This window comes from Pogoniulus pusillus, chromosome 2 (genome assembly GCF_015220805.1).
Source record: "Pogoniulus pusillus isolate bPogPus1 chromosome 2, bPogPus1.pri, whole genome shotgun sequence".
Taxonomy (NCBI): Eukaryota; Metazoa; Chordata; class Aves; order Piciformes; family Lybiidae; genus Pogoniulus; species Pogoniulus pusillus.
In genome coordinates, this window is record NC_087265.1 from 38,176,702 (window position 1) to 38,203,838 (window position 27,137).

At 44.2% G+C, this 27,137-nt stretch overlaps 1 protein-coding gene across 1 annotated transcript in view; it reads right to left on the reverse strand.

The window, feature by feature from the left end:
* Window positions 1-10,624: 10,624 nt before the first annotated feature.
* PPP1R1C (protein phosphatase 1 regulatory inhibitor subunit 1C) overlaps window positions 10,625-27,137 on the reverse strand; it is a 60,207-nt gene continuing 43,694 nt past the window's right edge. The window contains exon 5 of the mRNA XM_064167213.1: window positions 10,625-11,093. Within this exon, the coding sequence (XP_064023283.1) occupies window positions 11,005-11,093 (89 nt within the window). The 3' untranslated portion in view covers window positions 10,625-11,004. The remainder of the gene's footprint in view (window positions 11,094-27,137) is intronic.

The following is a 27,137-nucleotide window of genomic DNA, read 5'->3' on the forward strand; positions in this document are numbered from 1 at the left end:
TCCCTGAACAATAGTTTACCTCTGAAACCTGTAAGGCTGCGCTACCAAACCACTGCATGAGGCCATAAGACATGGTGCTTGTATATGCGTCTCTCCCACAGCATTATGGGCATGTACCCCTGCACTGAGCACACTGAGGAGCTGGAGCTGTAGATTAGCCCTCAAGAGTTTTAGTTTGTATTTTCACCTTGAGAGCTCTGACAGACATTCTGTAATATTGTTATGGGTTATGAACTAGCTGGTGTTTTTTTATTTAGCCTTCAACAAGGCAATCTACAAGTGTGTGTTTTTATTCTGCTGTGTTTGTCCGTATTTCCTATGATGATATTCCCAAATAAATCTGATTTGAGGGCAAGGATCGTGAAGCTCCTGATTGTTAGTTACTCTCTCCTGAAGGGAGAGGGAGCTGAGGGATTGGGATTGTTTAGCCTGGAGAAGAGGAGGCTCAGGGGTGACCTTATTGCTGTCTACAACTGCCTGAAGGGTGGTTGTGGCCAGGAGGAGGTTGCTCTCTTCTCTCAGGTGGCCAGCACCAGAACAAGAGGACACAGCCTCAAGCTATGTCAGGGGAAATTTAGGCTTGAGGTGAGGAGAAAGTTCTTCACTGAGAGAGTCATTGGGCACTGGAATGGGCTGCCCGGGGAGGTGGTGGAGTCGCTGTCCCTGGAGCTGTTCAAGGCAGGATTGGACGTGGCACTTGGTGCCATGGTCTAGCCTTGAGCTCTGTGGTAAAGGGTTGGACTTGATGATCTATGAGGTCTCTTCCAACCTTGGTGATACTGTGAAGCGTATTTGCTCTTTTGTGCATGGTTGTCTTTGAAAAGCAGCTGAGCATAAACGTTCCCAACCCTTTCACCCACCTGTGATACTGCACTTTTCCCATTAACTGTGCCAGCTCACCTACATCCTAATAGCTCCCTTGAGGCAAGTCTTGCCTCCTTATCTTTTATGCTAAAATAGCCCTCACATGAAGAGATCTTTAATCAATAGAATGGGTTTTTTTTGCTCCAAAGAATTTTCAGCATAGGCTGGTGTTGATGGAGTCACTGAGATTGTTTCTGTTAAAAAGAATTCCTCAGCAGGGGTACAACTTTCAGAGGCATCTCCATGTCCTGGTGTAAATTTAATCATTGAAGTTCAATGGAGAAGTAAACAGGGCTCCTTCCTACTCTGATTGGAAATGAATGGAAGGAGTCCCTTTGACCTACATGTCAATCAAAATTTCCCAAGGAATATGACAGCAATTAATCAACTCAACTACTTTATATCACATTCTTTGCAGTTCCTTTGTACAGGTTGTTGTCCCAGCTGCATGCCCAAATGACCTTCTTCTGTTGTATAGATGAGAGAAGAAAACCAAGCTGCTGCTGCTGTGACCAGAATAGCTTCAAAACAACAAATCAATCAAGATCTCCACTGGTAAGTGTCTCAAATATGTATTGTTCAACTCAACTGTACTCAACTCAACTGTATTGTTCAACTCAACTGAGCTGTAGAGTTATTACATGAGAAAGAGGAAAGTGTAAGTGCAATATCATGCTTCAAAAGCAACTTAAAGAGATTTACATTTATAGTGCTTTAGAAGACAAAGGTTTGTCTGAGAGGGGGATGCAGTCACTTCTTAATCCTTCTTTGAAAAAATCACATCCTTGAAAAGTGGTATGGAAAAATGAGTGGAAATTACATCAAATGTTTTAAGGAAAATAAAGTGTCCTCTGTCAAATACACTATGCAAACTTGTAGGCCACTTCCCTGGGATAGTTTACTTTCCTGCTCATTTAATTAATTAGTGAGTCTCCAGAGATACCTTTTCCATGTCCCAGGGCAAACATGCAGAAGTTTTATCACACTGTGAATAACTAATCCCTGCCAAGGATAAAGAAGCAAACTGTAACCACAAAATGGTAAATTTAAAACTCTCTTGTAAAATCTGGGATTTTAACTGCTTTGAGCTGAACTTTCCTCCGAAGACTTACCTCAGGCAAGTCCTTTGCTTTATAACCTTTTTGTGGGGAACTGTTGGAGAACTTTCTACTAACAGAGCTTGGACAGATAATATCTCAACCAAGTATGCTTTTCTGACAAATTAAAGCTGATTACTTTTATGCACTTTTGTTATCCTGCATATTACAAACCTGAAGTAGTATAAAGTTATATGTAAATAAGGTGGTCAAAATCAAAGTGGTAGAGTCTGGGCTTTGAGGGGGAACATAATTAGGCAGAATTCGTAGCTGGGAAGCTATCTCATCCTCATGTAGCACCTAATGCATTTATAAGCAACACTACTGAGCCTCCAAGAAAGGCTTTCAATACTATAAATCAGGGGACAGGCTCAAGTTGTGCTGAGGGAGGTATAGGTGGATGTTAGGAGGAAGTTCTTGGCAGAGAGAGTGATTTGCCATTGGAATGGGCTGCCCAGGGAGGTGGTGGAGTCACTGTCCCTGGGGGTGTTCAAGAAAAGCCTGGATGAGGCTCTTGGTGCCATGGTCTAGTTGGTTGGACAGGACTGGGTGCTAGGTTGGACTGGATGATCTTGGAGGTCTCTTCCAACCTGGTTGATTCTATGATTCTGTTCTATGATTCTGTGATAATGCCATGAACAAACACCAGTAGCATGGAAGTATTTTCCATTTATTTGTACAAAGCCTGATGTGATTATCTGAATCTGAATTCAATGAACCAAAGGGTTGCATTTACCTATGATGCAGTTCCATGAAAGCCAATAGAGCTAGTGTCATTATACCAGGAATTAATTTGATAATTGGATAGTAATTGGTTATCTCTTGCTTATTCTGTATTCAGGTATTTTACTGGTTGCTTTCTGCTGTGGAAGGTACTCCGAGGGGCTAAAGCACTACTCAGCTGTAAGCCATCTTCTATTCTTACATTGAAATTGTGCTTCCTTGTCTTCGAGACCTCCTTTCCTTTGAAATAGAAATATATTTTTCTTTCTAGTCACAAATGAACCTCTTTCCTATTGTCTGGCTTCCTCTAGTGGTTCACAACTGGAGCGAATGGCAGCATATTTGTGTCAAGCATTGTACTGTGATGAATGATGCATCTTTATTTAAGCAGAAAGACCCCTATTCTTTTGGTCATAAGGTGCTTTGGGATAGGGCTAAGCTGTGACTGCAACCAGAGGAGTTGCACTCTCAAGTACAGTAGCAGAAGTACAGAGCTGATATTTCCAGTATATTAGAGAATTAAAATGGCACGAGCAATTTAAATATTATTTATAATTGACTTTCATGTGTGTTTTTAATATTCAATCTGCTGAGTGTTTAAAAAAGCAATTAAAAGTCCCATATAATGGTAAAACCCTTGATAAATGTAATAAACAAATGACATATTCAAAAGAGAGAATCTATGTCCCATTAGGAGAGAAAAAGAAAGATGAGAGCAACATATGGCAGTATAATTAGCATGATTAGGAAAGCACATCAACAGAATTTATGCTGCAGGGAAAATGTAATAAGAAACCAACACACTTTCCTCACTGCCTTGAAAACTGCAAATATCACTCTCTGAAAAGGAGAAGATGCAGAAAGGGTCTCTGGCATTTAAAGCTGTAACTTGTGTTCTTCTGTCATTATTAAAGATGCACACAGCCATCTGCAAACCGTTTATTTTTTGCAGAGTTCACATTGTCCCATTGCTTTGATTAGTAAGGAGCAATATTACACCTCAGCTGCTTTTCAGAAAGATGCTATTTTGGAAGCCTAATTAATACTCGTTCCACAGTTAGCTTGAGGTGTTCGTCAGTGCCAGATACTGAGTTCTTATTTGTTTCTCATTATGTGGAGAGCATTGCTTGTTAATGCCAACATTTTTGTTTTGCATTTTGGAATAACCTTTCGACACTCACCCTTCCCACAGCCCTCCCTTCAGAAGAGCTAATAACACCTGTCATCATTATTTTAACATGCCTGTTATGTCTGTTGAAGACAATGTGGGCTATTTACATAGATAGACTCTCCTGGTGCACAGCAAATATTCCTGCCATTTTCTGAACAGTTGGGCCAGAGAGAAAAGAAAGATTTAGAAATTTGCAATTCAAATCTCAGCTTGCCACTATGGGTCAGTATATACTAAGCAAAGGAATCATTGCAGAATTGAAATGGAGTATGTGTGGCCTAGCAGTAGTACAAAATATTTTTTTCTGTCCTAGAAGCCTAGGTTATTTAATAAACACAACAAAACAGATCATAAAAAACCCTCTGTGGCAGAAATGTAGACAGGGAACTTGTAGAAACTCCATCGGCCAACTTTGCTGCTACTGGAAATTAGTAGCATCTTACCAGCTTAAAGTGCAATGGGCTGTACATAAATATCTTGCTTGAGATTTGCTCCAAGTGCTGATATCTTCACTGAAGGATAAAGGAGAGAATACAGCAGAGCATAGGAGGCATTTAACATCAGCAGATGAAAAGGTCAGATGTAATTGCACATGCCAGAAACCAAAAGAATGATTGAGACTCTTGCTGCATCTCACCATTGCCTGAGCTGCCTGGAAAAACAAGGAAGGAAGGAAGGAAGGAAGGAAGAAAGAAAGGAAGGAAGGAAGGAAGGAAGGAAGGAAGGAAGGAAGAAAGAAAGAAAGAAAGAAAGAAAGAAAGAAAGAAAGAAAGAAAGAAAGAAAGAAAGAAAGAAAGAAAGAAAGAAAGAAAGAAAGAAAGAAAGAAAGAAAGAAAGAAAGAAAGAAAGAAAGAAAGAAAGAAAGAAAGAAAGAAAGAAAGAAAGAAAGAAAGAAAGAAAGAAAGAAAGAAAGAAAGAGAGGAAAGAGAGAAAGAAAGAAAGAAAGAAAGAAAGAAAGGAAGGAAGGAAGGAAGGAAGGAAGGAAGGAAAGAAAAGAAAGAAAGAGAGAGAATGAACAAACAACTGTCAGCCTGAGCACCAAAGAAAGAAAGAAAGAAAGAAAGAAAGAAAGAAAGAGAGGAAAGAGAGGAAAGAGAGAAAGAAAGAAAGAAAGAAAGAAAGAAAGAAAGAAAGAAAGAAAGAAAGAAAGAAAGAAAGAAAGAAAGAAAGGAAGGAAGGAAGGAAGGAAGGAAAGAAAAGAAAGAAAGAGAGAGAATGAACAAACAACTGTCAGCCTGAGCACCAATGTAAATGCCATAGGAGAAGAAGAGGGAGCTTTAGGGGCAGCATGTTTTCAATAGGCCCTTGCATTGTACCCACAAGGATAGGTGACAGATGATGCTTTATGTACTGCAGGAATAAGACCCCTCATAAAAAATTAGGGGGGAAAATCCTGCACTGAACTGGGGACACTTCACTGTGTGGTGACAGCTGCCAGACTCATGAAAATAGCCTCTAGCATACAGGAGCCTTACTTCAATTCAAGAGAGATGCTGAGATACTGGAACATGTCCAGAGAAGGGCAACAAAGCTGGTGAAGGGCCTGGTCCACAAGGCTTATGAGGAGAGGCTGAGGGAGCTGAGATTGTTTAGCTTGGAGAAGAGGAGGCTCAGAAGTGACTTCATTGCTGTCCACAACTACCTGAAGGGAGGTTGTAGCCAGATGGGGGTTGGTCTCTTCTCCCAGGCAAGCAGCAACAGAATGAGGGGACACAGACTCAAGTTGTGCTGGGGAAGTTATAGACTGGATGTTAGGAGGAAGTTCTTGCCAGAGAGAGTGATTTGCCTTTGGAATGGCTGCCCAGGGAGATGGTGGCGTTGCAGTCCCTGGAGGTGCTCAAGACTGGATGAGGCACCTAGTGCCATGGTCTAGTTGACTGGCTAGGGCTGGGTGCTAGGTTGGACTGGATGATCTTGGAGGTCTCTTCCAACCTGCTTGATTCTGTGATTCTACTTAGATTCTTTCCCAACCACCTGCAACACTGCAAACTACCCAGATTATTTCTGAAGAGGGCTTGGGAAGTGACCCAACAGGTTGCCTTCTGGAATAAAATAAATATATGTTTTCAAAGTGCAAAAGCTGCCACCAACCTGGCTTTTGGAGTTGTAGCCTGTTAGGCAGAGTGAGACAGACTGGAATTCTCTTCCTTCCTAACTGACCTGGAATTTGGACATCATGGGAATACTGGGCAGGACCTCTGCCTGCAGCCCTACCTCAGACTTGACACAGCAGTGTTGTCCTGGCAGGGCATAAATCCTGCTAGTCAGGTTTAACTCTGGCTCTCCTCCTGTTGTGCTGGGGTTCAGGAGTGAGTAGACGAGCAAAGCCTTGAGGGCTAGGGGGCTCAGCACCACGTGTCAGGTGTCTTGTGCTGCCCTCAGAATGCCTGCATGGTCAAAGGAGGCAGGAAGCTTTGAGTTCACTGGCCAGAGCAATGGTGCTAGTGCCTACTGGCCAGTTCGATTTTCATTATCAAATATGTAAAGGGGGATGATTTAGAACCTGCACCTTTCTGCCCTCCTGCCTCTCCTCATTTGTGGCTCATTAAAGGTGGCCACGTGTATGCAGCTTACACCAGCCACCCTAGCAGCATCTTCTTCCCTCTGCCTGAATTATTTGTATTTTACCCTGGGATCATCACGAGTTTGAAAGTGTCTTTCATACTGGAGACTTAGGGACCAAAAGTGTTGTGAGTACATATGCTGCAGTGTTTCAGCTCTGCTTTGTGTCGAGCAAAATTTTTTTCCTTAACTGTGTTGTTTTACTCATTCCTTCCTTATGGCTCCACTTACTGTATGCCTCACAAGTGGAAGATCAGGTAAAAAGGGTTTTCTTATCTTTTAAAGATAAGAGCGCTAAGCTAAAAACGGCTGAAGTATAAAAGGTGCATTCTGACTTTGGCCTTCAGCTGGTGTCCCACCAGCAAATGATGTCAGGGTGGATACACAGTAAAATCTCTGCAGTGAGGCCTGTGCATTTGCCAGAAAGGAGAAGTCTATTCCTCTGCTCAGACATGCTGCTTGCATGACCTCAGATCAAGAGAGAAAGAAACAGGCTTTAAAATGATAAAACCCAGGTGGAGTGTTTGGAGATGAGGACATAATAAGATGTAGGTTTACAGATGCATCTAAATACCAGCATGGCTGTTCAAGGCTCTTACCAGACCTTGATGCTTCACCCAGATCACAGCTGTAAAACAGAACTGTTGTCCTCACTTCGTTGCATAACAATGCTAGGAGCACTCAGATCTGGTTCTAAAGTGTAATCATCCTCAAGTCCAAAAGTTATCCTGAAACAGTGTGTTCAGTGATGAATTTTCCAAGTTCTTATTAGTATGTGTTTTGCATTGCCTTTGAAAGATTGAGATTTCAGTGTGTGATACCTTGTCAAATCACAGATTTTCTCATTAGCCCATAAATGCTAGACAGTCCTCTGCTGAAGCCTGTGGGTACTCATAATGAGCAAAAAGCCATTGCTATCAAAAGCACTTTATTAGCTAGCAACATAGATGGACTGGATGATCTTGGAGGTCTCTTCCAACCTGGTTGATTCTATGATTCTATGAATCAACCAGGTTGGAAGAGACCTCCAAGATCATCCAGTCCAACCTAGCACCCAGCCCTAGCCAGTCAACTAGCCCATGGCACTAAGTGCCTCAGCCAGGCTTTTCTTGAACACCTCAAGGGATGGTGACTCCACCACCTCCCTGGGCAGCCCATTCCAATGCCAATCACTCTCTCTGGAAACAACTTCCTCCTAACATCCAGCCTATACTGCCCCTGGCACAACTTGAGACTGTGTCCCCTCATTCCGTTGCTGGTTGCCTGGCAGAAGAGACCAACCCCCACCTGGCTACAGCCTCCCTTCAGGTAGTTGTAGACAGCAATGAGGTCACCCCTGAGCATCCTCTTCTCCAGGCTGCACACCCCCAGCTCCCTCAGCCTCTCCTCATAGGGTTTGTGTTCCAGGCCTCTCACCAGCTTCATCGCCCTTCTCTGGACACATTCCAGCACCTCAACATCTCTCTTGAATTGAGGACCCCAGAACTGGACACAGGACTCAAGGTGTGGCCTGACCAGTGCTGAGTCCAGGGGAAGAATAACCTCCCTTGTCCTACTGGCTGTTCTATAATTCTATATGATTTTACCATCCCAGTCTTAACACCCACATTTTTTTTTTTGGCTCAAAAATCCTGTAAGTGTAGAAATGAAGAGTCTTTTTAGTCGTTCTTGCTTGTTCACACTGAGTTGGAGTCACAGATTGTTTGCAGTGTTTCTACAGAAAGTAGCAACGTAGAGGACAGATACAGAGACACAGAGGGAGGACAAAGAGATGGCTCCCCATGATAAAGAAAGAAATGCAAAGAAACACTTGTTGACACATCCTGCTCTCAGTGGATCTTCATGGAAGGCCTTGAATTGCAAGTGGAATCCCCATGCAAGGCATGGACAAAAGGCCTCCACTTCATTATTTGCCTCCACTTCCTTATTATTTTAATTTATTTTGTTCTTGCTGGCTCAGCCTTTTAAAGCAGAGGAAAGTTAAACCGAGGGTAAAACTTTGTTTCAAAGGCAGTTAATAAAACATTGAATTGTTTTTTTAAATGGCCGTTGAAAAACAACCAAACCAAGTGCAAATTTGAAGAACCATGGTTTTCTTTCTCCACCTTATTTCATTTTATGCTATAGAATTTGTATGGTTTATAAAATGAAGATGTTGGTGTGAACCGTGCCAAACCTCTACCAAAACCCCTCAGACTCATGTATGCTAAATTACCACAGGTTGATATGCTACCATTTCCCAGCTGAAGCTGGCAAACAGGGAGTTGTCTGCACCCCCTTTCTCAGAGATGCTGTACCCAACGCTTGCTGCAGGCAACAGAGGTGAATGCTGACATTTCTCACAGCTCAGGAGGTGCCTGGGATCCTGCTTGTGGGTCTCACACACTCCTGTTGTTCCTGTGACTCCTAAATCAGAAGTTTTTTTCTGATGTCTCCAGATAATAACAGTCTTGCAGAAGGAACAATAATTTTGGCTGATGTGACAGGCAGCCTCAGACCAAAAGCAAGACAAGGACCTTAAGCATTGCATAGGAGGCTCCATCGGTGGAGACGTTCAAGGTCGGGCTTGGTGGGACTCAGCAACATGATCTACTTGGAGATGTCTCTGCTTCCTGCAGAGGTGTTGCACTAGATAACCTCTAGAGGTCCCTCCCAACCCAGTGCATTCTAGGAGCCGATGATTCCACATCCAGAAACACGAGGAACAGTGTCTTTGCATCCTTCTCTGGACTCAATCACCTCTGCTTTGTTTCGAATCATAGAATCAGTCAGGGTTGGAAGGGACCACAAGGATCATCTAGTTCCAACCTCCCTGCCATAGGCAGGGACACCCTACCCTAGATCAGGCTGCCCAGAGCCTCATCCAGCCTGGCCTTAAACACCTCCAGGAGTGGGGCCTCAACCACCTCCTTGGGCAACCCATTCCAGGCTCTCACCACTCTCATGGTGAAGAACTTCCTCCTCATGTCCAGCCTACCCACCTCCAGCTTTGCTCCATTCCCCCTAGTCCTGTCACTCCCTTATATCCTGAAAAGTCCCTCCCCAGCTATTTTGTAGGCCTCCTTCAGATACTGAAAGGCCACAATAAGGTCACCTTTGAGCTTCCTCTTCTCCAGACTGAAGAGCCCCAACTCTTTCAGTCTGTCTTTATAGGAGAGGTGCTCCAACCCTCTGATCATCCTCATGGCCCTTCTCTGGACACGCTCCAGCACGTCCATGTCCTTCTTGTAATGGGGGCTCCAGAACTGGATGCAGTACTCCGGGTGAGGTCTCACCAGAGCAGAGTAGAGGGGGAGAATCACCTCCCTTGACCTGCTGGCCACACTTCTCCTGATGCAGCCCAGGATCTGGTTGGCCCTCCAGGCTGCAAGTGCACACTGCTGGCTCATGTTGAGCCTCTTGTCCACCAGCACCCCCAAGTCCCTCTCCTCAGGGCTGCTTTCCAGCCACTCACTGCCCAGCCTGTATTTGTGCTTGGGATTGCCCAACCCAGATGCAGGACACTGTACTTGGTCTTGTTGAACCTGATGAGGTTGGCTTGTGCCCACCTCTCCAGCCTGCCCAGGTCCCTCTGGATGGCATCCCTGCCCTCCAATGTGTCTGCTGCAACACACAGCTTGGTGTCATCAGCAAACTTGCTGAGGGTGCACTCAATGCCTCTGTCCATGGCACCAACAAAGATGTTGAACAAGACTGGTCCCAGGACTGATCTCTGAGGGATCTGCTTGTCACTGGCCTCCACTTGGACATGGTCCTGTTGCAGCCACTCTTTTGGTGTGGCCATCAAGCCAGGTCTTTATCCATCTCATGATCCACCCATCAAACCCGTGTATCACAGCTTGGAGACCAGGATGTGGTGCAGGACAGTGTCAAAGGCCTTGCTCAGGTCCAGGTAAATGCCATCAGTTGCTCGCCCCTCATCCACTAATGTTGTGGCCTGTTCATAGAAGGCCACCAGGTTTGTCAGGCAGGATTTGCCCTTGATGAAGCCATGCTGATTGTACCCAATCACCTCTTCACTATTCTTCTGTCTCAGTAGTGCCTCCAGGAGGATCTGCTCTGTGATCTTACTGGGCACAGAGGTTTGTATCACCATGACTGCAAGTAACTTCAACAATACCGGTAAAAGCTGCACGTAACTGAAAGCATCACTTTGTACAGCCGTTTCTGTCTGTCCAATCCAAAATCCACTCTCCAATACTCAGCCTTGTCTAAATGAATGTCTTTATTTTGTAGTTGCTAAATCAGTTTTATTTACAAGAGGCCTTAGAGTACACGCAGTGGTCAAGCTTCGGCAGTACGGATGTCAGGTCACTAACACATTTACAAATGACATTTCTGTGCCATAGAAAAAGAAAGAAAATTCACTTTAAAATAACTGTGTTATCTTTGGGTGTAAGGGTCATAGAACACATTTGCAGGTGGCTGCAAAACCCAGCCAAGGGTGCTCCCCAGGGAGCCCCGGCGCCGCTGGCATGCCAAGAGCTGCAGTGTGGGGACACAAGCAGTGGTGAGTGGTCTGAGGCACGCACGGCTGCTGCAGTTCACTTACTCTCTGTGATAGCGCTTGAAGCAGCTCCGCGCTGTTTAGTGGCCCCATTCCTCTTCCCTTTCGCTCACTCCCTCTTCTTCCTCTGGAAATGCTGAATCACTCTGACTCTTCAGATGCTTTATCCCTGAGGATATAGAAGTCACGGTTAAAGTTGTGTTAGCTTGCATCAGACATGTTTTCCCGAAGGAAGGAACAAACCCCCAGACGAGTGGCAAGTTTTGTAGCACCTATACTGACTCCCTTTTTCACACTCCTCTTATTTTAGGCAATAATGTGGCATATAGCCAGTGGCATACTGGTCTGCATCAGGAATGGTGTGGTCAGCAGGAGCAGGGAGGTCATTCTGCCTCTGTACTCTGCACTGGTTAGACCACACCTTGAGTACTGTGTTCAGTTCTGGGCCCCCCAGTTTAGGAGGGACGTTGAGATGCTTGAGCGTGTCCAGAGAAGGGCGACGAGGCTGGTGAGAGGCCTTGAGCACAGCCCTATGAGGAGAGGCTGAGGGAACTGGGATTGGTTAGCCTGGAGAAGAGGAGGCTCAGGGGTGACCTTACTGCTGTCTACAACTACCTGAGGGGTGGTTGTGGCCAGGAGGAGGTTGCTCTCTTCTCTCAGGTGGCCAGCACCAGAACGAGAGGACACAGCCTCAAGCTGTGCCAGGGGAGATTTAGGCTGGAGGTGAGGAGAAAGTTCTTCACTGAGAGTCATTGGACACTGGAATGGGCTGCCCGGGGAGGTGGTGGAGTCGCTGTCCCTGGGGCTGTTCAAGGCAGGATTGGACGTGGCACTTGGTGCCATGGTCTAGCCTTGAGCTCTGTGGTAAAGGGTTGGACTTGATGATCTGTGAGGTCTCTTCCAACTCTGATGATACTGTGATACTGTGTGATATTTGTAACAGACAGACACATTCTCTTCCTTGAAATATATTCTATTTTGTTGAACAAAATTGCTGAAAGAAGCCTTGTAGAAGAGAACAGCACTCGTTCTCTTTTTTCCCTTGGCAATCATTCATCAGATAAGCATTGCTCATCTTGAGCAAGTTAAATTTTTTTAGGGCTCAAACAGCAGACATGGGAATTATTCTATCAGAATCTTAATTTGAGCCTCTTTCTAATACTGACTTGCCTGAAGGTCATCACTCACAAGGACCCAGTGCCCCATGGTCACAGCTGCCCATGAGCACCAGAGATGTTCTCCAGAATGCATCCCCATAGCATGAACGCAACCTGCAGTGCTGTCCTGGTGCAAAAAAAAGAGCACTGTACCCAACAGAGAGGGAACTGCCACTGAATGCAGGACTGCATCACTTCTCACATGAAGAGTATTTTCTACTGACTTCCAAATACCCTGTGGGGCTGAATGAAATGGATAAATATCTATCATGTGATATCTGGCAGTTTAGGTTTGAAGAAAGCTGTGGAGTTTCTGTTGCTGGCTGGTTTCAGCCAGCAAATGAAGTAGGTTCTGTGAAAGTTATCCACTTGCAAAGTCATTTTTCCTGTCACATGTTCAGTACAAGCACATTTTCAAGGACAAAAAAGGGCAAGTTGTGGACAGAAATGGAGGTGTGCTACACAGGTAGTTTGATGAAGCTTCACAGAGTAGCATTTTTAGTAGTAGTAAAGGCTTTTGGCTATGTGGTTTAATTGGAACATTCAAAGTGAAAAGTGCAGGAAGTGGAGATGAAATGGCATCAGTGAGCATTACTGATTGATTTTTCATGTAGCAGGCAACTATCAGTCTTATGTAATGATTTCTCATAATCTCTGTTCCACAGTCTGTGTTCACCTCTGCCAATCGTGTAATATCACAGTGTGACTTGGAAGTAAAGACTCACAAGGTTTCCCACACTGACCCGTAAGTGCACAAGACTCGTCCTTAATCATAAGCCTGAAGATGTTCTGAGAGCATCAGGCTGTCAGAATTAGCTGGCTGTGTACCTGCCATTGCCAAAGATGATGGGCAGTTACACTACAAAATAAGTTAACGTGAGTCAATGTACAGGTCATGAAATTCCTGTCAGCAGTGTATGAACACATGTAGCAGAAAATGCCAGTGAATTGCCCATAGAGACACATTTCATGCACAGACTGTCAGACCTTTACAGAGGGAAAAAATATCTAGGATGATAAAAATACTTAGCTGCATGACAGCATTCACACTCAGATCAAACGCCTGTCTAGCCAGTAACATGCAGTAGACACCAGGGGTGGTCACAAGCTGTTGGAGCTGGGCATATGCAGGAGGACACTGGCATATTCATCCACAACTCCTGCTCAGCTAAACAATTCAAGAAGGATGTTGAGGTGCTGGAACATGTCCAGAGAAGGGCAATGAAGCTGTTGAGAGGCCTGGAGCACAAACCCTATGAGGGGAGGTTGAGGGAGCTGGGGTTGTTTAGCCTGGAGAAGAAGAGGCTCAGGGGTGATCTTATTACTGTCTACAACTACCTGAAAGCACATTGTAGCCAGGTGGGGGGTGGCCTCTTCTCCCAGGCAACCAGCAATAGAACAAGGGGACACAGTCTCAAGTTGTGCCAGGGTAGGTATAGGCTGGATATTAGGAAGAAGTTGTTCACAGAGAGAGTGATTTCCCATTGGAATGGGCTGCCCAGGGAGGTGGTGGAGGCACCGTCCCTGGGGGTCTTCAAGAAAAGACTGGATGAGGCACTTAGTGCCATGGTCTAGTTGATTGGATAGGGCTGGGTGATAGGTTGGACTGGATGATCTTGGAGGTCTCTTCCAACCTGCTTGATTCTATGATTCTATGAATTCAAGAGAAAACTCCATCACAGTAGCTCTCAAGTGTCACTCCAGCAGTTACCCCAGCTGTGTGCCCTGTCTTTTGTCAGTTCAAAGGATATGCAGGTAGTGAGGTGGAGCTCTGTCCACAAAGACAGTTTTTTTCAGAGTTGGCTCTATCTGTACCCGGTAGCTTTGTTTAGCAACATCTAAACTGTGCTGAAAGGTTACATTTAGCTGAATGATGACTTATTAGAATGGTTATTTCCTTCTTATCTTTTCAATCTCTTTACATCAGTAACACAGTTAATGCCCCCAGCTTTGTCAAGTAGTAATCGAGAGTCACCAGAACACTATTGCTTGGTGCTTGTTTCTATTTATGGCTGAAGCAAAATAGAAAAGATGAGCAGCAAAAATAGACTCTTAAGAGTTTACTCACAGAGAAAAGCAACCAACAAAACAAAGCCAGGATGTCTGGGGGATATATGTGGGATACTTTAGAAGATATTTTTTGCACATTCAGTGATGCTGATCTACAGAGTCACCCTGTCTCATCACAGAATCAACCAGGTTGGGAAAGACCTCTAGGATCATCAAGTCCAACCTATCATCTAACCCTTCTAATTAACTAAACACACTAAGTGCCTCATCCAGCCTCCTTTTAAACGCCTCCAAGGATGGTGACTCCACCACCTCCCCAGGCAGCCCATTCCAATAGGGCTCTTTCCTAATGTCCAGCCTAAACCTGCCCTGGAGCAGTTTGAGACTGTGTACTCTTGTTCTGTCACTGGGTGCCTGGGAGAGCAGACCAACCCTCACCTGGCTAGAACCTCCTTTCAGGTAGTTGTAGAGAGCAATGAGGTCTCCTCTGAGCCTCCTCTTCTTCAGGCTGAACAACCCCCTTCCCTCAGCTGCTCCTTGTAGAGCTTGTGCTCCAGCCCCCTCACCAGCCTTGTTGCCCTTCTCTGGACACGTTCAAGCACCTCAACATCTTTCTTAAATTGAGGGCCCCAGAATGCCCCTTATTCCAGTCAGTGGGTAACTCTGAGTTTGTGGGCACTCTCACATTTCTGAAGCATTGTGCCTGCACTGTCCTGATGCTGGTTTTGTTTCTGTCATAGATTTGATCTCAGGCCACATTGCCCTTCCCTGCTCTCTCCTTGCATGTGGAGATGGCCCATGGGGTCCCAGCTGTTCCATTGACCCCCGTGGTCCTCAGTCCTCACTGCTGCTCTGCAGTGTCATGCCCTGACTGGTGCTTTGCTCTTTGCCTGAGAGCTCTGTCAGCAAAAGTCCCTTTCTAGCCCAAAGGCAGCCCCTTCTCAGCTTTCACTGGCAACAATTTTGCACCCTCGCCTTGTTCAAACTCACCCTTACTCTGCCTTAAAACAAAGCCAGTCTGAGCACTACCCCTTGGTTTCTTTTTCCCTTCACTATCACCACCACCCCCTGCCCCACATCCATACATCCCCACCCTCCACTACCCCTCCTTTTTGTGCTCCTGAAGCCAGAAGGACAAGAATTATTTTTCCTCAACGGGCTCATATTTCACTGCAGGTAATTTAATCCAATTAATGCTGATGAAGAACCCCTTAATGCCAAGCCTTATTCAGCAGCCGTGCACTAATACGCTTTGAACTGGTAATTCTTTTTAGATGAAGTCACTGCCTCAAAGCATATTTCTAGATTTTATGAATTATGAGAGCAAATGGAACAACTTTCTGGCACTTTTGCAGTCGCATAACATCTATGCTGTTTAATTAACAGCTGTCTCTTTGCTTCTCTCCATCTGACCAAAGCACTAGATTAGAAGGCTAAGCAGCAGTCCCAGGAATGTAATGACTGAGTGATTCTGAATTAAATATCTCCTGGAAAAAGAGAAAAAAATATTCAAGTAATTAAGGCAGTTCCCCAACCTATTTAACTTCTTCCTTCAGTCTGCTTCACTGCCTGAGGACCAGGGTTGACATTTACCTCAGTCAGGATTGAAGTCTGGTTGGCAATTTGAATTCCCTAAAGTTTGAAGGGTTATTTAGTTTTATGATTTGGAGATGATCCTCTCTCTATCAAAACCACATTTCTGGATTTTCAGAAAGCAGTGAAAGGTAAAGCTGAGCAACAGACAAAGAAGGCTGACTTTCAGAGCTTCAGAACTCAGACCACTTTGAAATTATCATGCAAAAAAAAACCCCACGGCCAAAGTGGGTAACAGCCAACTAAACGTGTCTGCTTTATGCCAGTCCTAAATGAAATATGTTCTGGCTTCCTCAACCAAAATTAACATCACAACACAAAACATATATTCATGCCACTTAACAAGAAAAAGAACTTTTTTTCCCTAGGAAACATTTTGCTTTGATTTTATCAGTCAAATATGTCTTCACTTCTCTGAAATGCCCTCCTCAGTTAATATAACTTTTTTTCACCAACTGAAATATTTTTTTTTAATTAAAAAAGCAACAGAAAGAAACCAAAATGAATGTCCTGAAGAACCACATCTTACTCTTTGGCTACTCTTTGGATGCAGTGGGAAGCACTTGTGAAGGTGAGTGAGCCCAGAAGATCTGGCAAGTCTTCAGGACAACCTTCTCCAAGCACAGGTCTGTCCCTCACTGATATAAGAGAATGAGTAGCTGATGGATGAGGCACTTAGTGCCATGGTCTAGTTGGTTGGCTAGGGCTGGGTAATAGGTTGGAGTGGATAGTATTGGAGGTCTCTTCCAACCTGTTTGATTCTATGATTGTCTTTCAGGAGGGACCCCATGGCTGAACTCCAATGTGGAAAACACTGTTGTATACAGTGGATGAAAATCAGGACAATGTAGAAACGAAGAACACATTAAAAAAGTACAGGCCCACAAAATAAGGATGGTGCTAGAAAAGCTCAATCTCAACTTGAATTGAAACTAGCAAAGAATGCCAGGAGCTCCAAGAAGAGGTTCATCTCCTACCTTCACAGTGAAAGAAGAATGAGAAAATTGTGGGCCTGCAGCTGAGTGAGGTGAGTGATTCAGACATAGAGAGGATTGAGGTGCTAAGTACTTTCGTTGCCTGGGTCTGCACTGAGAAGGTCTATCAGGCATTTGGCTCACAGACTAGTCCAAGGAAGAGAGAAAAGGCCGAGGCAGTGACCCCTTGAGAGATCCTGATCCACAAAAGTCTGCGGAGCTGGTAGGCTGCATATGATGGTGCAGAGGGACCAGCTGGTGTCGGCATGAAGTCATTTTTGTTACCTGTGAAGGTTTGGGAAACCAGAAGTGGTCCTCAATTGCCTGATGTTTGCAGAAGCATCGGATGTTCCATGCGAAGCAAGGTGAGCCCTTCCGCTGGTGGGTGCTGACCAAGGCGCTCCGCCTGACAGGCACTGCGCTATGGCTCAGCAGGGCACAGCGCACAGTCCCCGGCGCCACAGAGCTCCCCGCTGGGAAAAGCGCCAGCTGCTTCTTGCTCTTGCCACCTCCAGCAGAAGCTGAGGACCATCAGAGCCCACAGGAGCAGCTGCTTGGCAGAAGCCTCCTTCCACAGACCTGAGCAATTATTCAATGTTTTTCCTCTCTGTGGCAGGCATCACCTCAACAGAACACAGCTTAGCTGGCTGCCATTCTCTGCATTTTCAGCATCATGGAAATATAGAAAAAGCAGGTTTGGTCATCTTCAAATGTTCATTGTCAGGTGCACATCAACTATTTGAATGTAAGAAGTGCCAAATTTATTTGCATGTAAGAAATACATGTCTTATTTTCCCTACGACCTATTTGAAGGTATCAGAAACACAATTGCCATTACTAGCCATGGAAAAACTGCAAGCTTATTGCTTGCACACACTAGACATACACATCTTAGGCACTTTGAATTTCTTGGTCAAAAATTCAGCTGCTGGACTAGGGAAAAAAATGTAATACCTGCTATGTGTATTTTATTTGTTTGAAACAACTGAAACACAGAAGGGTGTCCATTCTGTGCAAGAGGAAAACACTATAGTTTCCTGAATGCCTGTTTTGACCTTTCTCTCATTTCCTTTTTGCACAAATCACCTGTTATCTATCTCCCTCGTCTGTACAATCAGACCCTGAAACCTTTAATCCATTTGGGATGGTTTAGATAACCTCTCCTTGCACACAAGTCAGAGGTCAGTTAGTAAACCCTTAAGAAAGCATTAATCCCATCCTTACCCCTCCCCAGCTGCTAACCAACTCTTCTCCCTCTACCACTCACTGGATCAAAAATGATGCTCGCTGATTCTATCTCACTTTTGTGAGTTTATTTTTTTCTCTGTCAATGTATCCTCCACTTCCTGTGATCAAGTTGCTGTTGGACTCAGCCTGAAAGCTTTCTGGCAAAAATGCCCAGTGATATCTATCTTCATCTTCTTTAGCTTGTTGATGTCTCTGACACTTTGTGTCAAGTTGTGCCAGGGAAAGTATAGGCTGGATGTTAGGAGGAAGTTCTTCACAGAGAGAGTGATTTGCCATTGGAATGGGCTGACCAGGGAGGTGGTAGAGTCACTGTCCCTAGAGGTGTTCAAGAAAAGACTGGATGAGGCACTTAGTGCCATGGTCTAGTTGACTGGCTAGGGCTGGGTGCTAGGTTGGACTGGAGATTTTGGAGGTCTCTTCCAATCTGGGTTGATTCTATGATTCTGTAATTGTCCTGGTTCTTCTTCTGTTCTTTGTAATGCTTTTCCCATTACCATCCTTTGACAGTTCTTTCCCCCTTATGCCAGCCTCTGAGGATGGCAAAGGCAATTCTTCTATTCTTACAGTACTGCTGATCTTCAACACCATACTTCTAGAATACAAAAATAATTAGCACCCCTAAAACTGATGGAAAGAGGTTGTTCCTTCTATCCAAATTAAAACTTTAGAGTGGAATTTTGGTAAAAGCTTGTGGCAATGCAAAGATATTATCTCAGAGCAGTCAAAATGAAGCTACTGATTTGCAGCACTTTCCAAAACGCTTTGCTCATCTAGTATGGACAACACCATCAGTCTTAGACGCTTCTGATTTCCACTCTTCTCTACATCACCACTTCCAAATTCTCCTCAGAACTCTGAGTTGTGAAATCTGAGAAACAACCTGAGAACACTTCAGTTGCTAGCATGCTGAGACAAAGACAGATGCATTCTGCCACAGCACTCAGCATCCATTTCTCAGCCCTGGCTGTGAGTTTGTTGGTGCTTCTGTTAAGTATTTGAAAAAGGTTTAATGTGATGTATTCCTAATCCTTCCTGTGGGTTCCTGGGTGCCATGCTAAATTCAATATAGTATGACAGGAATTGTGGTACAAGAGTCCATCAGTGGAAGGTTGCTGAATACAAATGAAAAGTTTGTATCATGACCGATATTTGCATGCAATGCGTTTTGCTTTTCCTTGTGTTTCTTCTTTCTCACCTACAAGAATGACTTCAATCTGCCAACATGGCAGAATTAGTTCTTCCTCTGCTGCTCACAAATCATGCCAGTTGACCTGTGGCAAGGGCTTGCTAGCCTTGCTTTCAAGACCCAGCACAAGCCTTGCTCATGGTGGATATCCTGGTATGTCCCAAGGCAGCCGCTCTCTTAGAATCATAGAATCATAGAATCAACCAGGTTGGAAGAGACCTCCAAGATCACCCAGTCCAACCTAGCACCCTGCCCTATCCAATCAACTAGACCATGGCACTAAGTGCCTCAGCCAGGCTTTTCTTGAAGACCCCCAGGGACGGTGCCTCCACCACCTCCCTGGGCAGCCCATTCCAATGCGAAATCACTCTCTCTGTGAAGAATTTCTTCCTAATATCCAGCCTATACCTACCCTGGCACAACTTGAGACTGTGTCCCCTTGTTCTATTGCTGGTTGCCTGGGAGAAGAGGCCACCCCCCACCTGGCTACAATGCCCCTTCAGGTAGTTGTAGACAGTAATAAGATCACCCCTGAGCCTCTTCTTCTCCAGGCTAAACACCCCCAGCTCCCTCAACCTCTCCTCACAGGATTTGTGCTCCAGGCCCCTCACCAGCTTCGTTGCCCTTCTTTGGACATGTTCCAGCACCTCAACTTCTTTCTTGAATTGAGGGGCCCAGAACTGGACACAGTACTCAAGGTGTGGTCTGACCAGTGCTGAGTACAGGGGAAGAATAACCTCTGGTCCAAAGAACATTAAAAAAGTAATCTGTGGCAACAATAAAACACACAGACCTTGACATCTCCTCTGTTTGTAACAGAAAAAAATATGACAGAGAGAAGGCTTCTTTTTTTTTAATGGAGGCAGAAAATTTTGCTTCATAAATGTGGCCAACTGTGACCAGTCTGCTTGATACAGCTTTTGGAAGTTTGCTGCAAGTTAGGCTGTTATTTTTTGAGAAAGACTGAAAAAAAATGCTGCTCTGTGGAACTCTCTCAAAGGCTACTTGTGCCTGCAAGCTTCTCTTAACCAAGGTTTCAAGGCAAAGTAAAAGCAAATACTTCAAGCTTGATAACCAACATGCAAATCTCTGTGGTAAACGAGTCTGAATGCAACCAAGTCATTTGATACTACACAAGACTTAGTCCCACTTCTCTGGAAGTTACCAAGACTTAGCTTCTGGGTTCTTTTAAATAAAAAGAAAAAGTCAGCTTTTGTAACTGATCATAATTTCCAGTTATAAGGAAGAAATAATTTGGAACAGCTATGGTATACTTACAATAAAATGTATGTAAGCCATTATAAATTAATGTGTGAGGCTTTAAGTTTGAGATGTGGGTGATACAGAAAATTAGCACGCTCTGTATTGACAAACTCCTGACAAGATTATGCAAGAACAAGCAAAGTTAGGTGGTCACTCTGCCCTTTACAGCTGGCAGAGCTTTCAAAAGCCAGCAGACACGATGGGCCTTCAATGTTTAGAATAGAAATAAGCTGAGGCACCAATGTGGCTGTTTGAAGTATGATGATATTTTAGCGAGCTACAAATCAGCAAAACCCACCAAAATCCCTTGTGTGCTACATTGTTTTATACCTAAGCTCATATTGAAGATGAGAGAAAAAAAACCTCATGTGTCTTTTATGATCACAAGATCATTACTCTGTCATGCAATTGCATCTGCTTTTGCTTTAAAAGAAAACAAGAACTAATGTGCACCTCTTTCACAGGGCTGATTACTGAGTCAAAACAAGTGATCCGAAGCATTGGCAGGTTACCGATGAGCTTGTGGAGTTGCATATCTGATCTGGAACAGATCAGATCATCAGCATATACAGCAGGTCACCATGGCCTCCATAGATGTTTGTGAATGATCACTCAGAAACCAGGCAACGAGGACTGAGTAATTCTCTGAATGCCTACTGGTTGTTACTAGCTCTTCTCTTGGCTCCAGCCATAGGATACGCAGTTCTCATAGTGAGGCTTTCAAATGACAAATTCTGGGGCTTGTGCCACCTTCTTCTGGTCAAAAGTCTCAATGTTAAAGTGTAACAATGAAGACTGTACGAGAGCAGCAAAATTCATGTTGGAAATGCCTGGCTGCTTTCCAGTTTGTTTTCTCACACAGCACTTTCTACTTCATTTTGCTCTCTCAAACTACTCAGAAGCACTGGCTCTGTAAGAATAGCACAAAGACGTTTCAGCACAGGAAGGCTTTTGTTGGTCCTCCACAGGCTGGCCAGAACATGCACTGAGGACCGAGGTCAGTTTCATTGTGGCTGAATGGACTGCATCTCTCACTTACAGTAACAGAAAGAGTAAACAGAGAGGCTTTTGTTGCCCAGGGCAACCTCTGCTAGTACATAAATATCTCATTTTGCTGTTTCCTTCCTGCCCTTGCTATCCCTCAGACTGCAGAAGTCAGCCAGTCTTCTGAGTTCAAATGAAGAGCAGGAGATCCTGCAGCCAGCTAAGGGAATGCTTCAGTCTGTAACAATCTCAGCTCAGTGCTGCTTACTCTTTGGAAAGACAAAAATATTTCTTAGCCCATTCTGTGGAGGATGGCTCTTTGTCAAATACCTCAACAACAATTTGAGTAGAAAAACACAGAGATTGCTTCCACATCAGTAATGAAGCCAGAAAGTACTGCAAGGCTCTCCTCTTTCATGGTTCCCTGTGTTGGTCTGCCTGAGCAAAGGCTGCAACGAGGAAAGGACTGAAGTTTTTCAGCTGATTTCCCCCTTTCCCCGCTTGGTTTTTCATGGTTCGGAGACAGACTTAGAGCTACTGTTGGGTTTAACCAGCACAGGCAAAATGCTGTGCTTTGACAGGTTCTGGGAAGGTCATTAGATGATCAGAAGCCTTCCTCAGAAAGTGACTGTCTGGAAATTTTCCTGAGCAATGTGTGCATTTGTGGGAATTGCTCAACTCTGACTTTTAAAACACCAGTATCACTCTCTGCCTATCTGTATAAGAGTAGATCAAAATCACAGAACTGGCAGAACTGTTCTCTTATGCCTAAGGATTACAGTAATTCCATCAACAAAGGGCTACATTTTCAAACCTCAATCAGCTGCTCCATAATTACAAGCTAATAACTCTGCTTCTGTCACAAAATACGTATTAGAACTCACTGGCCTTAAAAGTTCATGAACAGCACTTTTTTAGCATGGCTTCTTTTAAATGAAAAGATCTTACATTTTCCCAGGCACCTTCTGTAATACTTATGATTCACCACAGGCTGCTCCAGGCCTAGTTTGTTTCCAGTTTGGGACACTATGTAGGATGCCTTCCTTAAAAGAAGTCAGGAGGGGGAAAAGCAGGTTTTACAGCTAGAAAAATCACACCAGCTGATTGAGATAGATCAAAGCATTAGCAGACAATGCTCAGTGTTTCATCTGCAGCACATAGTTTGCTTAGAGTTAGGGACAAAACAAATATTAGTAATACAGAGCACTATGGACAAAACCAAAACAATGTTATTGTCCTGCTTGCTGTAAGTGAAGGGAAAGGTTAAATACAATTGGATAGATCTTAACTTTCCATAAGAAGTCCTCTGCACTCTAAAATATATGCCATTATTCAAGATAAATTAAAGATCAAGTGTAGAATTAGGTTGAAGTGTGTGCTTTGTGCCAGGGCCTCAGTTATATGGAATCATAGAATCAAACAGGTTGGAAGAGCCCTCCAAGATCATCCAGTCCAACTAGCACCCAGCCCTATTCAGTCATCTAGACCATGGCACTAAGTGCCTCATCCAGGCTTTTCTTGACACCCTCCAGGGACAGTGACTCTACCACCTCCCTGGGCAGCCCATTCCAATGGCAAATCACTTTCTGTGAAGAACTTCCTCCTAACAAAAGGTCCTTTCCTAGCCTTATGATCAATGAGCATTTCCAAAGGTGGTCATCCTTTTGTGCCTGGGGACAAATGCTTTGTGCACAGCTACCACTCTTTTTGCTGAAGATTAAATAACAAAAAAAGAAAGAGAAGAGAGTTCTGTTCTCAAAGGTACTATATTAAATGGTGATTATATGTGTGAAAGAGAATGAGTTTGATGCCAGCTTCATTTCCTCTAATCTCTTTCTACCAATAGTGACAACTCAGAACATTTTATCTTTTAATTTTTTTTCCTTCTCCAATTCATAATGGAAAAATCTTTGACCTGCTCTGCTGGCCACTCCTCTACTACAGCACAGCTCTTCAAGACTTTGTATTTTCTAAGAACAACCAGAAGTGCATTGTTGTCCAAACTGTCCCTGTAAGCTATTTCAGCATAACCTGGCTTTGTAGATAGGCACAGATGTCCACCTGCCTTTTAGGAACTTTAATGCTGAATGCACTACTTGTGACTCCTTACACAGCAGAGTGAGACTTCCAAGGTTTGCTTCTTCACTTGGCACTCTGTAATAAGCCAGGGGAACTCCATACCTGACTTGGTTGCAAGATGTATTCAGGGCAGTGCATTTGTGAAAATGAGAGTAGCTGGAACACAAGCCTATGAGGAGAGGCCGAGGGAGGCTGGGGTTGTTTAGCTGGAGAAGAGGAGGCTGCCTTCCTTCCTTCCTTCCTTCCTTCCTTCCTTCCTTCCTTCCTTCCTTCCTTCCTTCCCTTCCTTCCTTCCTTCCTTCCTTCCTTCCTTCCTTCCTTCCTTCCTTCCTTCCTCCTTCCTTCCTTCCTTCCTTCCTTCCTTCCTTCCTTCCTCCTTCTTCTTCCTCTTTCTTTCTTCTTTCTTTCTTCTTACTCTCCCTCCCTTTCTCCCTCCCTTCTTTCTTTCTTTCTTTCTTTCTTTCTTTTCTTTCTTTCTTTCTTTCTTTCTTCTTTCTTTCTTTCTCCCTTTTCCCTTTCTCCCTTTACTGCCTCTCCCTTTTCCCTTTCTCCCTTTACTGCCTCTCCCTTTCGTCAATCTCCCTTTACTGCCTCTCCCTTTTCCCTTTCTCCCTTTACTGCCTCTCCCTTTTCCCTTTCTCCCTTTCCCCCTTTCTCCATTTCTCCCTTTCTCCCTATCTCCCTTTCTCCACTCCCTTTCTCCCTCCCTTTCCTCCCTCCCTTTCTCCCTCCCTTTCTCCCTCCCTTTCTCCCTCCCTTTCTCCCTCCCTTTCTCCCTCCCTTTCTACCTCCCTTTCTCCCTCCCTTTCTCCCTCCCTTTCTCCCTCCCTTTCTCCCTCCCTTTCTCCCTCCCTTTCTCCCTCCCTTTCTCCCTTCCTTTCTCCCTTCCTTTCTCCCTTCTTTCTCCCTCCCTTCCTTCCCTTCCTTCCTTCTTCTTCACCCTTCCCCTTCCTTCCCTTCCTTCCTTCCTTCCTTTCCTTCCTTCCTTCCTTCTTCCTTCCTTCCTTCCTTCCTTCCTTCCTTCCTTCCTTCCTTCCTTCCTTCACTTCCTTCCTTCCCTTTCTTCTTTCTTTCTTTTCTTTCTTTCTTTCTTTCTTTCCTTCCTTCTTTCTTTCCTTTCCTTCCCTTCTTTCTTTCTTTCCTTCCTTCTTTCTTTCTTTCCTTCTTTCCCTTCTTCCTTTCTTTCTTTCCTTCTTTCTTTCTTTCTTTTCTTTCTTCCTTCCTTCCCTACTTTCTCTCTTTCTCTCTTTCCTCTCTTTCTCTCTTTCTCTCTTTCTCTCTTTCTCTCTTTCTCTCTTTCTCTCTTTCTTTCTCTCTTTCTTTCTTTTTCTCTCTTTCTTTCTCTCTCTCTTTCTCTCTCTCTTTCTCTCTCTCTTTCTCTCTCTCTTTCTTTCTTTCTCTCTTTCTTTCTCCTCTTTCTTTCTCTCTTTCTTTCTTTCTTTCTTTCTTTCTTTCTTTCTTTCTTTCTTTCTTTCTTTCTTTCTTTCTTCTTCTTTCCTTCTCTCCTTCTCTCCTTCTCTCCTTCTCTCCTTCTCTCCTTCTCTCCTTCTCTCCTTCTCTCCTTCTCTCCTTCTCTCCTTCTCTCCTTCTCTCTTTCTTCTATAAATCTCTGTTAATTTACTCCCTACTGAGTTATAACTATAACCTTTATTGTGGCCCTTCTTACAATGTCAAAGGCAGATGGCAGGATTTTGGCATCAGCCCAACTGACCTCAGTAATAATGTAAGCATTGGGATGAGCTCTTCTTTCTTTAAGTATTTTATAAACACCTTCAAAATTGCAACAATATTGTGACAATTAAAGGAGTGATGGACAGGTCAGAGTTCACTTGAAGTCATCCCTAGTGTAGTTGCTTCATGGGTGGCATATGAATAGCAGGCAATTATCACTTTCTTCACATTACAGGTACTGTATCTGTGGTCATTAAATCCAAGCAGGAATCTGTCAGTTTGCACCATGTAAGTGTCTGTGAGTTGCAGTGATCATCTCAAGCAGCTGGAATCCATTCCAAAATACTGAAGCTTAGGATGGCTTGAATCAATTCCCCTCTCCTGCTGCAGGCATTTCATGCAAACCAAAGCAAAGCCTATAAAACCCAGTTATGAATCAGATCATCTGAAGTGTCTTGGAGCACTGTTTTCATTAATATCTCCTGATGCTGAAGAGGTTTTTATAATGTTAAGAGCTAACTTAATTGTGGCTTGCAGTCTACCCTTATTTTTTATTCTGAGCCATTTTCCTAAGAACACAGAACAGCCCAGAAAAAACCAGACATTTAGAGAGCACTCTTACAGATGTAGAAAATGTACTGCCAGAAAGTAAGAAGTATCCACTGGCCTGAAAGGTGTAGCTCTGATATGGGCAGCTGTGGGGTGAGGTTTCCACTGTGGTTGTCATTACCATGTTATGAAAGGCTTACATATCACAAGTGGTAAGTAGAACAGCTATTGAATCACAAACTCCTCATTTTCTAGCACAGAGAAGTGTAGCCAAGGGAATTGTGCCTATCATTACTCTTTCATAAGACATAACTGTATTTATACATAAAATTACATCTCTAATCTGGAAAGTAACTGTGTAGAAAAGACAGTGTGGATGGCAGATAGATCTCCCTAATTCTCTAAAGAATCCACGTAATCTGACTCCTAAATGTATGATGGCCCTTGAGAATCCATGGCTTGTAGCTATAAAAACACACTAAAGAGGACAGCTGTAGGCACTGACCAAGCCATTAGCCAGGTCCCCAGTTCTGTCTATGCCAACTAGCTCTCACCCAGAAAATTCCCATCTTGGTTTAGGCGCACTGGGTATTTTGCATGACACCCACCCCCACCCCCCCCCACCGTTTGGGAGCACAAAAGGATCTGCAGCATAGATGTGAGCTGTGTGGGAGCCAGCTGGCCTTGGGAGGGAAGCAAGCTGTTGCACAGATGTAGCTGTGGGACCGTACACTGCCCAGAGTTTTGCAACTTGGGCTATCCACCTTGTTCTCAAAAAAAAAGACTCTCCCAGGACAAGAAAAGTGTGTCAGGTACTGCTCTCTCACAGAACAGGTTTCTGGGTTTTAAATATGCTCAGAAGCATTGCTATTGACCTTATTCTCAACTCTTCAGCCTAATGCACTCTCTTGTGAGTGCATTTCATCATTCCTATCTGTGTGACTCTGTGATCAAGTCTGATACTCTGCAAATACTTTCACGCACTGAAATCTCAGACACACCAGGCTACTTTGAATGAGCAGGGATAGCATAGCTACTCCTAGGTTGGTGTAGTCACTTGCAGAGCCTGAAATCGAGTATCAAAGCTGGAGAACACACACTGTGAGGTTCTGCAGCACACAAACCTCTAGAGACCTCAGATTTTTGCTACCTCAACAGACAAACCAGCTAAAAACAGCAGCAAGCAGAGGCAAACCGGCAAGTGCCAGCTGAGGCTCCTGCTGGAATGTCCCACCCAGATGCAGGCTTATGACTTGAACCCTTAAAAGTTGGTTAGTTACCTGTCAAGTCCTGCTGCTGCAGCCAGCAGGAAAGGAAGTAAGTAAGTACCTCTGCTAGTGCTAGCTTAGATATCAGCAAGGATCTGGGACAACGTCTCTGCACTGATCTTTTGGAAGAGGAGAGAAGAGAAGATTAAAAAAGTGAAAGGTTTGTTTTCACATCTTGAGTAATATTTTAGATTTGAAATGTCTTCTTCTTTAACTCGTTCAGCTTGCTGG